General features: G+C 39.6%; 1 protein-coding gene across 1 annotated transcript in view; it reads right to left on the bottom strand.

The window, feature by feature from the left end:
• Positions 1-464: 464 nt before the first annotated feature.
• trabd2b (TraB domain containing 2B) overlaps positions 465-15,521 on the bottom strand; it is a 425,448-nt gene continuing 410,391 nt past the window's right edge. The window contains exon 7 of the mRNA XM_072273776.1: positions 465-6,182. Coding sequence (XP_072129877.1) covers positions 5,993-6,182 — 190 coding nt within the window. The 3' untranslated portion in view covers positions 465-5,992. The remainder of the gene's footprint in view (positions 6,183-15,521) is intronic.

The following is a 15,521-nucleotide window of genomic DNA, read 5'->3' as shown; positions in this document are numbered from 1 at the left end:
TTCTTTCAGTCTTGTATCTCTAAATCTACCTAACCCAAGCCCAAATAAATACAGACCATAGCACAAGAGCTTCCCATGTAGAATGGATATAAAAGTTGTACCCGAATAAGCTTTTATTCAGTCATGTTATTCAGCTAAAAAGGAAGATTTACTTTCCCTTTGGCCAGTGACTTATAACTGCCAGTATGTTGCTGAATTCCAAATGGCACTGATTCTTTTTTCTCTCGCAGACATTTACATTTTTCATTGTGGATTTCCTTTTAAGATGTTATTTCAAACTCACATGTTATTGTTGGAAAACCATTGATGATTGCAACATAAAGATACTTTGTGAAATCAAAGAAATGTCATGCTTAGTAAAATCGGCAGTCTTGCCTTGTTAATACTGCCTTCTGTCACAAGGTGGCAGCAAGAGCATCATTTTTAAGGAACTTTCTGATGCATTTGAGAATCTCAGGAGATAGTTATGAAATTATAATGATTTATTGACTCTTTATATTATCTTTTTTTTCCAAAAACAAAATCACAATTTTGTGACAAGTACAGTCACATGAACTGTAAACAAAGTAATTCTTGATCAGGTTTGGTATGCTTCTACATTCATATGATTAATGCAAACTATGGCCATATTTACATTGAACGTGTTAATTCCATTCTATCATTCTGTCTGGAATGAATCAGTCTGTCTGAATCCCTAACACTTTTCCACTGAATACAACCAGGAATTACAATTTTCAAACTTCATAATATTAAAACATCGACATCGCCACCCAATTTGTGATAATGTTAAGTGAAAAAATGCAAAATGGTTCCATGGGTAGAAATTTTAATGGTTCAAGCATGATTTTTAAATAGCAAATAATTAAAATATTTCTGTCAAATAAAGTTACCTTTTACAGGGCAAATTTGAATAATATTTACGTAATAACATGTTAATGGAATTGTAAAACCGGTGAACCTCTGGCAAATGCAAATGCCCGAATTCAACAGCTTATTAAGCCACATCTCCATGTAAGTAGGGCCATTGATATATAGCTAAAAAGAAGAAAAAAATACTGAGTGAGCATCTGTACTTACATTCTACAAGAATACAAAATGTTTAAATCAGTTATGATATCTATAAACACATTGAATTAAATTTATAAGATCCTTTCATTAACGCTCACTATGGAGTCAATCCACTTCCTCTTACCATCTTGCCTTTTTCTGCAAAACTTTGACTTGGTTGTATTACCCTAATACTTATTTCTGATTTGTTACAATACAGCATTACATTACACTAAAAAAATAATATTTCTGGAAAAAATAACATTAATAGAATCTTTTACAACAATGTGCTGAGAAAAGCAACAAAATATGTTACAAGTATGCCAAAACAGATGAAAAAAATAAAATATTTTGTATCTGTAATAACTTAATGCATACCAACTAATTCATAACAGTCCTTGTGTTTGGTGAGTGTACAGATCTATTCTTTACTGTAATATTTCAATATTGATAATGGTCCATATTAAATCTTTAACAAGTAATGGAAAAGTGCAGTGACATCTCTGTAGAAGTCAACAGAGTCAAAGCAAATGATCACTTCTGGTGGTTGACGTCTCGGGTTACCTTGCTGAACCTTAGTCAAGAGGATGCTTTGGAAGTTATGTAAAGCTCTTGCATTACTTTGTCATTAATTTTCTTTTCTACTGACAATTGCTCAATATTAAGCTCTAAACATTGACAAAATAGAAGCAATATCATCAAAGGACATTTGAAGGTTCATTCGGAACTCTCTGGACACATCACAATTTTGATCATTAAACTCCCAGAACTAATACTTAATTGGTGATAAGAAGCAGTTAGCAAAAGTTGGACCATTTGAACAGCTTTGTTTTTGGTACTGATTTGCCTTTACTACAGGGACTCAGATGATCTGTGTTCCCCTGATGATGCACAATACTGCAAAGATGATAGCAGTCTGTGTATTTTAGGAGTGGAAAAAGGCACATATGGTATGCAATTATAGTTTTTATTATAAAATCCTTCTGTCATTCCAAAAAGTGCCAGGCCATAGTTGGGTGTAGATCCACAAGGTGCAGAAATCTTCAAGGTTAAGGCATTACATACAGGCACAGCATGTCATTAAAAAAACTGATGGGATGCCATTCTTTAGTGAGAGGTCTGAATACAAAAATGGGAAGGCTATGTTTTGGTTATCTTAAACTATGGTGAGACCACATATGGTGCAGTGTTGATCTCATCTAAAGAAGGATTTTAATGTGTTGGAAGTGTTTCAGCCAAGCTTTGTTAGACAGATACCTGAAATTGTATGCTGTCAAATGCGGAATGATCAGACAGGCTAGGTTTGTATCTGCTGGAGTTTAATAATGTGAATTTGATTGAAACATACAAAATCCTTGAGTTTTGATAAGGTAGATATGAAGGTGATGTTTCTTGTGGGGAAAATCCTGAATTCTTGGGTCACACACAATTTGAGGTGATTTTCTCTCTGAGGCACGTGAGGAACTCTCTTCCCAAGGCTCAGTGCAAACAGAGTCGTTAAATACTTTTAAGGAGAGGTAGATTCCTGACAAGTAAGTCATGGGTGGGAATCCAGAGCTGAAGTCTTAATTAAATTGCCCATGTTCTTATTAACTCATAAAGAGGTTTCAAAGTCCAAGCCTTTAATTGGTATGCTCGTGTTTTCATGAGCCTAACAGAGTTGACTGAATGGAAGGATTGCAACTGAGCAGGTTCTTGCTTTGCCACCTGCTCAATCCGATGCACAACGATACCAAGAATAAAACAAAAACTCAAATTATTGCCTTCATAATTGGGTTAAACTGAAACAAAGACTCTGGCTGACTGTAAAAAAATAATATAGAACTGCCACTGTAACATGGGTGTTGTCTAGTTGTGGTGGATTGATAAAGTGAGACTACTTTACCACCAAGGATCCTTCCTATTTATCCTAATCCCTGATAACACAGCAGCGTTGCCAGCAGAGCTCACCCACCTACTTAGAAACTGGCATGTATAGCGAAAGTCTCACTTAAAGATCAGAAAACAAAATGGCAAGATGAAAGATGTAAGGTGAGGGGCCCAGTGAGAGCAACATGAGCAAACAGAAGAGAAAGTGACACAGGAGAACATGGACGGTTTCCAGTTGGGTGCTGGCATGGAACCAATGCACTTGTCGATTTATTTTTGAGGCAAAGCCAAGAGTGAAAGGCATGCTGTGCAGTGCCTGTATTTGCCACATTGTCTCAGCCCGGAGGTACTCCACTGGAAATCTCTTTCCTGCTGCCATTTTTTTTTTGTCTGATTTATTCCATGGGGATAGTAAACTGTTTGTGGCAGCATCCTGTCAACAGCAAATGCCCTTTTACAAGGTATGTCTGACTAGGTGTTTGGTCTCTGAGGAGAGAAAGCAAACTATCTGATGCACTCCTACTCTTTGTCTCAAGTTTCCCCAACCCAGGAGGTTAACTTGCCATTACTTAAATGGAGGGTTATGTGGGAGTATTTTTTATTAACTAGTTTGGCAGTAAAAAGGAACAGGAGTTCAACAAAAGTTGCTAAGTCAATCTGAGGATTTGTTGAACTGGGGAAAGGTCAAATTTAATCATTTACCATGAATGTGGTTAAATAATGATGGACCGGAGGGTCATCGCAGGATTTGGAAGTGTAAATTATCAGATGTGCTCATCAGCTGAGAAATATTCTGTAAGTAAACTTTGACACAGAAAGGGGTATCTGTGAACTTGGGAGATATTGTGAAATTATACAGACAACTATAATAAACTGTATGAAGAGAATGTTTAAAGAAATTGAAAAGGACAGATTTTCAGATCAAATTGAGTATTGCAACTAACACCATTAAAATAGTATGCAATATTTTCAGATTCAGTAAGAAAGCCCAGATTTCCTAAGGAATTTCTCACGCATGGTGGAGCCGCAACCTGCTTGCTGGGAATGGCTAGTCCATTTAGGTTCTTCTAAGAGTAGGTACTCCATCAATCTCCATAATCAAGGAATTGTATCAGGGAAAATTCTAGACTAGTTCAGTGACTGTACCCTTGACAGACATCTGTAATACCACACTTTGGCCTTCTTGTCGGCCCAATCATTAATGGGGCTGAACTGATTGAGGAAGAGATTTTATCGTTTCTACTGAAGGCAGAATGACTGACTTTAGAGCCCAGTAAATTAATTCCCAGCCCTTCAACTCTTGTGGTGCACAGGCAGAATAATCTCTACCATGCGAGGCAGATTGGACTAGCCTAGACAAGCTAGCTCTACTGATGTGCCTGCCTGCCCCCTTGTAGATGCCGATCACTGATGACTCCAGTGGTAGCATTTCTAGTCTGGGTGAGTATAGTGGAGGTGGGTGATACTTTTTCCCATCTGCACACGTACTTGTGGAGCGGACCACTGACTGGGCCTAATATTCTTGCTAGGGCACTTTTAGAGTGTTCAAAGGGGGCAGGTTGAATAATGATTTCACATGAAGCACCTCCCTCAAATGATTGTACATCTGTGAGTCAAAGTAGTAACTAACTTCAGTCTGACGTAGCTTGCAGGTACTCTCCGGCAGTGATTACTGGATGCCACCAGCAAGCTTGGCCAACTTTTTCCATTTTTGTCTCATGAGTGTTTCCAATTGCAATCAGTTCAGATCAGACATCAGCTCTTATAATTCCTGAAGCATTGTATCACATAGATTTATCCACAAACATGTAGAATGAGAAGAAGGCAGCCTGCTTAAGGATTGAAGTCTCAGAACAGCCCTGAACACAGTAACGTAGCAGATATCTTTTGCTGTATTGGGGATGCCTTGAATTTCCCCCTTTCAAATGGGATAGTAAATGAAAACCCCACCTACTTATTTCTAAAGACTTAGAGTATGTCATTTGAAGAACATGGGTGCTGTTTGTGCCACCAATGAGACTGATCAATCAAAACCAGGTTTATCAGTTGTTTATCTTGGAGCTTGCCATGAACCTATTGTTGCATCTGTCTTATTTCCTGTGGTTCTCTGTTCAACAATAGTGATGATACTCCAAATAGGGAAACCAGAAAAGATCAAGCATATAGAATAAATGGAAGTTCTTAATCTCCTCTAAAAAATATGAGCATGAATGCAGCCATTCTTTCATATGCAAATTCAACTCTAAATGTAATGAGTTTTTCTTGCAGACTGTCCACATCAGCATTGGTGCTTCGGGTAGTAAAGTGGCAGTACTGATGCCTCATGATGGCTGTAAAATGGAAGCTCCTGTGTGATCTCACCTTTTGTAATGCAGGTGTAAACCTAGTTGAGTAAGGTTACCGGCCACCTGTTGCATTTGGTTCAGCTGTGGATTGCCTATCTATGCTTTTCCAGCAAAATATCCAATTGTTCTTTATCAATCCCTGCATTAATGGTGTCTTTAGTACCAAAACTTCAACAATTGTCTTCAGAGCTCCTAGATATAATGAACAATCAATCGAATCATTAAAGACTTGTGAGAGCAAACAGGGCTGGTGAAAAGGCACCTTTTTGTACATTTTCCATCTACTAGCAGACCTTTGGTAGAAAATTCATCTTGGCTGGTTAGATTGTGGTAAAACGTTGAACTTTTTATATGTTATGGAATCATATACACAAAAAATTTAACATTTGATGGGGAATAAATATACATTATTCATGTGAACAAATAAACTTTGAAAAGTAAATTTACAATGCCCCATAACATCATGGGGAAAAATACCCTTCTACAAAAAGAAGATGCTGTCATATTGTGGCTGTCCGAGCTTTAGAATTTCATCTTATGCTCTTCTGTGTTGTCACCGAGAACCTGATGGACCTGATGTAATTAGGCCTTGAGCGTCTGCTGAGCTGAGGAAAAGGCACTTCCTATGTGTAACTGCGAGAAGTTCTGTCACCTAGCATCAGAAATCTCTTTAAAGTTTCTCTCTTAAATAAAACAAACAAGTTATGGGTTAAGGTAAAATGTTCAGCGGGTCACGAGGGCCACAACAGACTCCAGATTAAGCAGGCCACCCCAGAGATGAGTGCCATTGCTGATGGGACTGTGGCTGTTGCAGTAGAGTTGAAGATGGGATGTTGCTTCTGTCGATGTGATGGTTCACGTGCAGGTTCCACTGTGATGTAGCCATTGATAATCCTGATATTGGACGGCACAATAGTTGTACTGAAGGGAGAAAAGAAGAGGCCATTATTATCTGGCTAGGAAGTAAGAAACATCTACAAAATAAATTGACATCCTTCAGGCCTGTTACAGAGTTTGACCGTAAATTAGTTTCTATCTTTCCTCTAGTTCACTAAACTTGCACTAGATATAATGGTGTGTAGAATATTAATTACACATTGGATTCTATACCAAAGTCACAAAATTGGCCAGAACCTTTTTAGTAGCAATGCTTTGTTGGTTTGCACCTAGAACTGTGTGCTAAACAGAATCAGTACAGTTCTGGATAGGTTCAGGCTCAACTAAATGTGGTTTTTGGCAAATTTTTGCATTCTGAATAGGGAAATACATCAGAACTTCTACTCAGGAGATGACACTGTCAGTGCAGAAAGTGGACCCCCAACATTCTGTCACCCTTCTACTGCCCTTGTTCCTGCCATTCTTCAGCTTGTATCTCATGTCCCTCAATTCTGAACTGGTATGCTCTTGGCAAATCCCAGCACCCAAGATGAAACTTGCTTCTCACTGAAGTTAAAAGATTTGCTGTCATCTCTGGGCACATACAGTGGCTATAGATTTCTGATGCTATAGTGAGCAGCAAATTGGGAGAAAGAACAGAGGTTTTCTGGAGCAGTTGACAAGACCGGTAATGAGGAAGTCAAAATTCAAGCTGAACTTGACCTCAATGGAGAGAGATGTCTAGGTATGAGGGTATGACTGTGGCCTTCCCACAGATTTTCTCGTATCTTCATGTATTAGTCTGGGAAAACCTGGGCTTGCAAGTACATCAACCTGGAGTGCTTTTGATACAGGGTTACTGAAGAGTTCTGGATCTGGGCACATCTTTGTTTCTAGGCACATTCTGCTCTCTGCCATCAGCTGGTAGCGGTAGGGTCAGGTTTCCTGGTGTCACCAGAATCTCACTTCTTAACAGACATAAATGTAAGAAAGAAGCAGTAAATAAGTTCACCAAAGGCCAAGGTTGCATCCAAAAACTCCAATATCTATCAGCCAGAGAGCAAAGGTCCATTGCGTTATTTGCACTGTAACATAGTCAGTTGAGTGAAGGTGAGTAACATACAGCAGTGCTAAATGCAATTCTAAATGCACACAGTTTTACCAGGAAGTGAAAGCTTGTGCAATTGAACATAGATTAAATCATGCCTCTTCAATTTCTAGGCTGGTGTTCACTATGTTTGTTTATTTATTTATTTACAGAGACAGCATGGAACAGGCTCTTCTAGTCCAATGGACAGCACCGCCCAGCAACTGGTCTATTTAACCCTAGCCTAATCACAGGACATTTTACAAGGACCAATTAACCTACTGACTGGTAAGTCTTTGGACTATGGGAGAAAACTGGAGCACCTGGAGGAAACCCATGTGCACATGGGAAGAACGTACAAACTTTCTTACAGAGGACACTGGAATGAACTCTGAACTCTGCCCCGAGTTGCAACAGTATCACACCAACTGCCACACCATGATGTCACTCAAGTTGAGTGAGAGATGGTGAGTAACACAATGTTCTCCAATAGCCCGCCTCTTCTGTGATTCTTATCTCAGCTGTCAAAGGATGTCAAGTGAGATAATGCATGGCTTCCCACCAAACGTGAAGTAGACAAGAGTCAGTTGTCCACTTATGGACTCCAGCAATTCTTACAATAGGATTATGCAGTGTCACTCTTGGTTATTTTAAGTGCCCAGTCCAGTGAGACTACAACAAAGAAAGGGAGATACGTGCCTTAAAACAAAGTACATCTCTCAAGTGGCCACTTCGGTATTTCATGTGTTTGTAGGCTTATTTAAGTTAAATAAAATATAAAACAGGATTGATTTCATGAGAAACTTTATGCCAGAGAAGTTCAGACAAGGCATTAATCTAGCTCAGTAATGTTTTCCATCAAGTTTAATCTTTAAACATAAATGGCCCAGTGAATGCAAGTCATGTTATTACCTGCAATCAAACAACAAACTTGGCGCCTTTAAATGCTCCTGGAAATGGAGTCACAATGACTGGTAGTTAAGGTCTTTATAAAAGATTTCAAAGGCCACATGGTAAAATGACAGATTCTTATTGTTACCATTAAAACAGTAATTTCCTGTGAGGATCAAATCTGGTTGCACACCAAATTATTTGTTTGTAGAACCTGTTGCTTAGTTATGTGTAAATATATTCTGATCTCATTCACACACGTGCAGAATGAGTTTAACAACAAATTCAGTGTAAATAATTAAGACCAGCAGAAGGAGTCAAGATTGTATTCCCATTTATGAGTGAAAACTAATTATTGAGGGTAAGCAAAGAGAAATTGCACAAATGAGTTGCAATGAGACATCAGGAAAGTAATGATCAGCACCTTCACTTAAAATTCTGGATTTAACTTCAATTTAAGCCAGTTTAATTGGAGGGTATTTCCCTGTAAGTCTTTAGTTTAGGGCTGAATTAATAATAATTGGCGAGGAGACACCAGAGACTGCGGATGCTGGAATACGAAGCAATGAACAATCTGATGGAGGAAGTCAGTTGGCCAAGTGGTTGTGATTAGATGAGGAGTGCGGGGTGGGGAAGTATTGGGTGTAAGACCTGCTGCACTTGGGCCCTGATGCAGAGTTTCAACCTGAAACATCAACAATTCTTTTACCCTATGGATGATGTTTGACTGGTTAAGTTCCTCCAAAGTATTAATCTTCTTTGTTTCATATCTTCAAGAAAAAATGAAAGAACCCGTTGGTTTCTCTTCCACACATGCCAATCACTGGCCTAATTCTTCCAGCACTTCTGTTTGTGTTTCAGATTCCATCGTATACAATTTTGTTTTCCAAGATATTTTCAAGAACAGGGATTGACTGAAACTGAAAGTTAGGGAGAAGAAATGAAGATATCTAGGGAATAACGTCCATAAGCTGTGCCTCCATTTCTTTCAGTTTTCTTTTTAAACAAGAATTGTTCTATATATCAGGTTTTTTGTATAAATTTGCAAATTCCATAAGGGAAAATTACCATTAGTCAAACCGCTGTAACACATGGGTCACTTGAATTTAGAATGGCTAATGTTTCATTTGAATTGTCGATTATATGTATTTGTTACACGACTATATTTCAACTAATGGATAAATGCCATCTTTTGGTGTTATCAGCTATTTCTTACTAAATCATGTTAAATAAACAAAACTGAGAAAGTGACACACTGACATAGTATTCTAAGTTCAGAAGATCACTCAAAATGTTGACAAGCCATGTGAAGTATTCAAGGAGACAATAGGTTACCCTTGTCTGTCTTGATCACTGACCCTATCACTTCCATTTCCTTCTTTACCATGTAAGACTAATTCCCAATTATTCTTTAGGCCTTCTACTACTTTAAACATTTTGAGTTGCAGTACAGTGTCAATACAAATTGCCTGAAAATTGAGCTGAGCATTGAAAGTGGGAAATTCAAATGCTGTCAAGACCTCCTATCTCGGGAGACAAGGAAGTTATAGCAGAAAATCACAAGAAATAGGAGCAGAATTAGGCTACTTGGCCCCTCAAGTCTATTCCATCATGGCTGATTTATTATCCCTCTCAACCCCATTCTACTGCCTTCCCTCTGTAACCACTGATGCCTTGACTAATCAAGAAACTATCAAATTCCACTTTAAATATACCCAATGACTTGGCCTCCACAGCTGTCATTGGCAATGAGTTCCACAGATCCACCAGCCTCTGACTAAAGAAATTCCTCCTCATCCCTGGCCTGTAGGGACATCATTCTTTTCTGAAGGTGTGCCCTCTGGTCCTAGGCTCTCCCATTATAGGAAACATCCTCTCAACGTACACTCTATCCAGGCCTTTTAATATTCGGTAGGCTTCAATAAGATTCTCCCCTTATTCTTTTAAACTCCAGCGTGCATACCCAGGACCATCAAAAGCTACTCAAACATTAACACTTAAATTCCCATGATCATTCCTGTGAACCTCCTCTGGCCCCTCTCCAATGCCAGCACATCCTTTCTTAGATAGGGGGCCCAAAGATGCTCACAATACTCCAAGTACAGTCTAACCAATGCCATAAAGAGCCTCAATTCGTGCTCATTTCAAGTCAAAATCCAGGCATAAAATGAAATCATGGAATCAGCTACATTTAAGTGGCAAATTGGATGCCATAAATGGACTTTGAGTATAGAGATTGTTCAGACATCATCAAATGTGGAAAACATTTTAGGTTCACTATTCAAGAATACGTTGCTGACCAGGTTGCAAAGTGCTCTTTTCTCTAAATCTTATAACAGGATTGCTTCAAAGGTATGAATTGGCAAATTTAATGGACAGCAGAAGGACACACAGTTCTGTGAAAGATTATATTGTATGAATCACTTCAACTCCTCAATATAACAAGTATTTCATCTGATGATAAGGACCAAAAAAATGTTGGAGCAGACATCCTTCTAATATGAACCACATTTTCACCTAAGATGAAATTCTCAAGTGCATGCATCAGATTGATAGAATATTACTTTTTTAGAAGATTGGATCAGTAGCAAAATGGTTCAACTCTAACTACTGCATACAACATAAAGATATGAAGTAATAACACACTTGGAACTAGATAGAAGGGCCAATGATCATTTTCTCTGGCCAACCAAAACTTGTATTGTGGAACAACTTGCAGTAAGTGAATAAAATTTTGCTCCTATTACGTAGAATCTGTTCCATGTACTTATTGGACGATGTCTGCTAAACACTTGTGCAAGTTTAATGCAACTATAGGATTGTGAATTTTCAATCACATTACATGATTCAAACCAGATCAATGAATTTGCCATTTGTCTCATCTTGAAGATGCATTGCTGCAGGGCATAGATCATTACAGAACTGAGCTGAACCAGTTTTAGTACAAGTTTTGAAAATTATTGTACATTCTAGTTTTTTTTTTAAATGTGCAAATGGGGTATGTCCCATAATATCTCCAACATCGGGCTCATGCTGAATAATTTCCCATTACGTGCAGACCTGCTTGGGTGCAGCATTAGAACATCTGCATTTCTAAGTCAAGTGGAGTTGAATGCAGCCTAATAATAGACAGCCACACCAGCTGCTGCAACTAGCTATACATTCCATGGAATTATAATTTTTCTCCATTAAAAGTGAACCCTAAAATATATTCCAGTTCCCACACCCGCCTACCCATTACAAATGTGCTGATTTCAGCCTGAACAGCAGTTCTATAATTAGTAGCTAAACAAAACAGCCATTCTCCATGTCATTCTAGGAAGATTCAACGGGTTATTTCAAAAATAGATGACCGGAAGCATCAGAAGAGAAGCAGATTTGACCAGGATTGGTGATGCACACAGGAACAATCTAGCAACAACAGCTGTGTGGTAAACTAGAACCAGGATGGCAGGGTGACACCTTCCTCCTCCAGATCCAGAAATACTTGAAAGAACTATTGTGCCTACACTCCTCCAACTGAAGTCAACCCTAAGCAGGGCCTAGACATGGAACTTTGAGACTGAACACTGAACCAGAAGGTTAAGAGTTAAACCAGGTAATGAATTAACCCAGTGGAGAAATTTATTTCATAGCTTCATACAGCACAGGAGGAGGAGGCCAATCAGTCCATAGCCAGTGCACAAAATGAGCAAAAACAGATGCTTCTGGGCTAAAAGTACAACTAACCCATGAGATGTAGAAATTGTTCTACTTGTGATCTAATCATATTCACAGAAATAGAAGCAGGATTCTGGGGCAGCAGGGTCTCCAAGAAGAGGAGAAGGGTTGGAGACAGGAGAAAGGATCATCGGTGTGGGGTGCGGAATTCTTACCAATGAAGTAGGCTCTGAGATGGAGACAACAGAAGAGTTTGGTGTAATGGGTGTGGAACTCGCTGAGGCACGGGCAATGCAAGACAAAGGTCAAGCCCTTGCTAAGGACAGAATTGTTGCCTCAGTGAGGGGAAGGTCGGAGGTCGGCGGGAATGGTGAAGAGACAGCATGGATTAGAACTGGGACTGAAAGGGGAAGAAGAGTTGTCAGAGGAAGGGGGAGGGTTGGGGTGTTCAGGGAATGAGGGGTGGTAGGAAGATGGAGGCTCTGAGGATCCAAGAGTAGAGTCGAAGAAACTTGGGGTTGGAGAATGGTTCTGGGGAAGGGGAAGGGGAACCCAGGGGCCAGCAGCGGCAGCAGCAGCAAGGAAGGTCTTGGCTGGCAGCCGAGATCCAGGCTGGAGCCAGAGCCAGAGCCACAGCCACAGGCCCAGCCCGCACAATTTGCAGTCTGAAGGTGTCTGGGGTCGTAGGAACCGGAGTTGGTAGCTGTGGAATCCAAGGTTTGAATCCACTCAGGGCTGTTGGAACTGGGGTTGGTGACAATTGTGTCACTGCTCTGGAGGAGTCCAGGGTCATCAGAGCTGGTGTTGGAGACAGTGAACTCCACAGTCTGGGGGTGTCCAATCAAACTAAGGTCCTAGCAGGAGGCAGCAGGGTCAGGGGTGCGTGCAGGGCCACTGGAACCAGAGTTGGATAAGGTGGGATCCACGGTCAGGAGTTGGGCGATTTTTTATATATATAATGTGTGTGAGAGAGAGAGTGTGAGAGAGAGTGTGTGTGTGAGAGAGAGAGAGAGAGAGAGAGAGAGAGAGAGAGAGAGAGAGAGAGAGAGAATGAGAATTGCTGCCCTGAGAAAAGTCACTAGCTTCCACTCTATCTGTGCCTCTTATCATCTTATGCACTATATGATAAGACAATCCATATGCAGTACTTCCGTCCTCCGTGCAGATGAGATGAATGTGATTCATTACTTCATATAAGCAAAAACATTTTACTTATTAATTTTACATTTAATTTTACTTATTCATTAATACTTACCTAGAAATTAAATATTCATGGTTTGATATTTTGTGATTGCAGATGCTGAAAGTCAATATTTTTGGTTTCCAAAATAAATCTTCACTGTGATAGACCAGGGAAGACGAGCTATCCTGGCTGAAGATTTAGATTATTTATCTTCTATTTATTCTGCTCCATTTCAGGCATTATGAATGCTGGAGTCAGAAGTATATTGAAGTCTTACCAGATAAAACAGGTGTCAGACCAATGAAGTGATGTATTCCTCAGGTCAATAGTGCTTTCCTTGAGACTCCAAATCTAACAGGAGATACTATTGCAAGATTTTCATTGTACATGGACTGGTGACTTGCAGGACCTGTCTGCACCTTGCATTACAACCAGCAATGGGCTTCAGTGGTGACTGACACGGGGTCAACTTACTGACCCTGGTGTTTTAGGGGCTTTGGGGTTGAAATAAAGTTTGTTTCCAGGTGACGCACTTTGGGTCAAAAGGATAAATAGAGGTGTCATTGTGACAGATTGCTTTATGAGGAATCTTGCATCCCTTGCTGTACAATAAGGTTTTGATTGGTGTTGAAAAGAAAAGCCTCCTGTTTTGAGCACACTACTAGGAACATGAGAAGTAATTTTAACTTTGAAGTGAAAAGTAACTGAAATCACTTCTAGCTCAATAACCTTTGAAAATATGAGGCCCTATAATTCTGGCTTCTGGATTATTCCCAAATTTAATTGTTTCATATTTTTAGCTGCCAAGGCATGAGGCACTGGAATTTCATCCTTAACTGTTTCCAGCTTTCTAACTACTCTCCTCCTTCAAGTCCTTTATTAAATAGATATCACTCCCACCAAATTTTTGCACCCTTATCGTATTAGCTACATAATGTGGCTTAGCGTTATATTGGATGGGTTATGTACCTCCTGAAGAGTGTATTCAGATATTTCACTACTATAAGGACATTATGTACAGTAGTTGATTTGGCTGCAGTATCTTCTGTAATTAATGTATATCATTAAGACCTATAAACCCTTCATGGGTCTGGTACAAGGTCATATAGATCAGGATTTATTCAAAATTGAGAACTTGAACAGGAAAAAAAGGGAAGTCAGAAATTAGAAGTGGGAACAAAGAGAAAGATGATCATCCAGCTTGGCTATGATATGAAAATGGAAATCCTATACTGTACTAATATCTGCCCAGGGATTCAAATAATGAGTGACAGTTACTGACTTGGTCCAACCAAGCAGAGTCCACTGCCAAGAAGGCCCACCAGCGCCTTTACTTCCTGAGAAAGTTAAAGAAATTTGGCCTGTCCCCTAAAACCCTCACTAATTTTTATAAATGCACCATAAAAAGCATTCGTCTAGGGTGCATCACAACCTGGTATGGAAGTTGTCCTGTCCAAGACCGGAAGAAGCTGCAGAAGAACGTGAACACAGCCCAGCACATCACACAAACCAATCTTCAGTCCTTGGACTCACTTTACACTGCACGCTATCGGAGCAGTGCTGCCAGGATAATTAAGGACATAACCCACCCAGCCAACACACTTTTCGTCCCTCTTCCCTCCGGGAGAAGGCTCAGGAGCTTGAAGACTCGTACGGCCAGATTTGGGAACAGCTTCTTTCTAACTGTGATAAGACTGCTGAACGGATCCTGACCCGGATCTGGGCCGTACCCTCCAAATATCCGGACCTGCCTCTCGGTTTTTTTGCACTACCTTACTTTCCCTTTTCTATTTTCTATTTATGATTTATAATTTAAATTTTTAATATTTACCTTTGATTTGTACTCCAGGGAGCGCGAAGTGCAGAATCAAATATTGCTGTGATGATCGTATGCTCTAGTATCAATTGTTTGGCGACAATAAAGTATAAAGTATAATTGGCTACCTGGCAAGACTTTGTAAGACTGATAAGAAGAAAAGGCATTCAGTGGAAGGTTGGAAAAATATAAAAGATTTTGAAGCTGACTTCTTCCTTAATCTACATTGAAAAACTAATGCATTTAAAAATCATGTCAACTATTGTCATTTCCAAAAATAATCTGGAATTAACCCAGACCCCTGAAAGAACAGCTTTGAGATGACTTACACCGAGAAACAGGTGTTAGAACAGGTCTTGCTTGATGCTAATTGAACCTCACATCAAGCTACCGATGCTTTGTTGATCCCCTTTCTCAATGCTCTACAGCCATAAAAGGCACAATCCATGTGGCATTGTCCTGTCTTTTCTCAGAAACCTTTAATGCCCTGACTAACTAAGAACCTATCAACCTCCACTTTAAATATACTTAATGACTTGGCCTCCAAAACTACCTCTGGCAATGAATTCCACAGATCCACTACCCTCTGGCTAAAGAAATTCCTTCTCTGTTCTAAATGGATGTCCCTATTTTCACTACAGGAACCACTCACTGCACATCCATTCTATTAGGGCTTTTCAATATTCTACAGGTTTCAATGAGATATCCCCTCATTCTTTGAAACTCGAGCAAGTACAGGCCCAGAGC

This window comes from Mobula birostris, chromosome 12, assembly GCF_030028105.1.
Source record: "Mobula birostris isolate sMobBir1 chromosome 12, sMobBir1.hap1, whole genome shotgun sequence".
Taxonomy (NCBI): Eukaryota; Metazoa; Chordata; class Chondrichthyes; order Myliobatiformes; family Myliobatidae; genus Mobula; species Mobula birostris.
The sequence above is the reverse complement of the archived record's forward strand: the minus strand, read 5'-3'. Positions and strand labels throughout refer to the sequence as shown.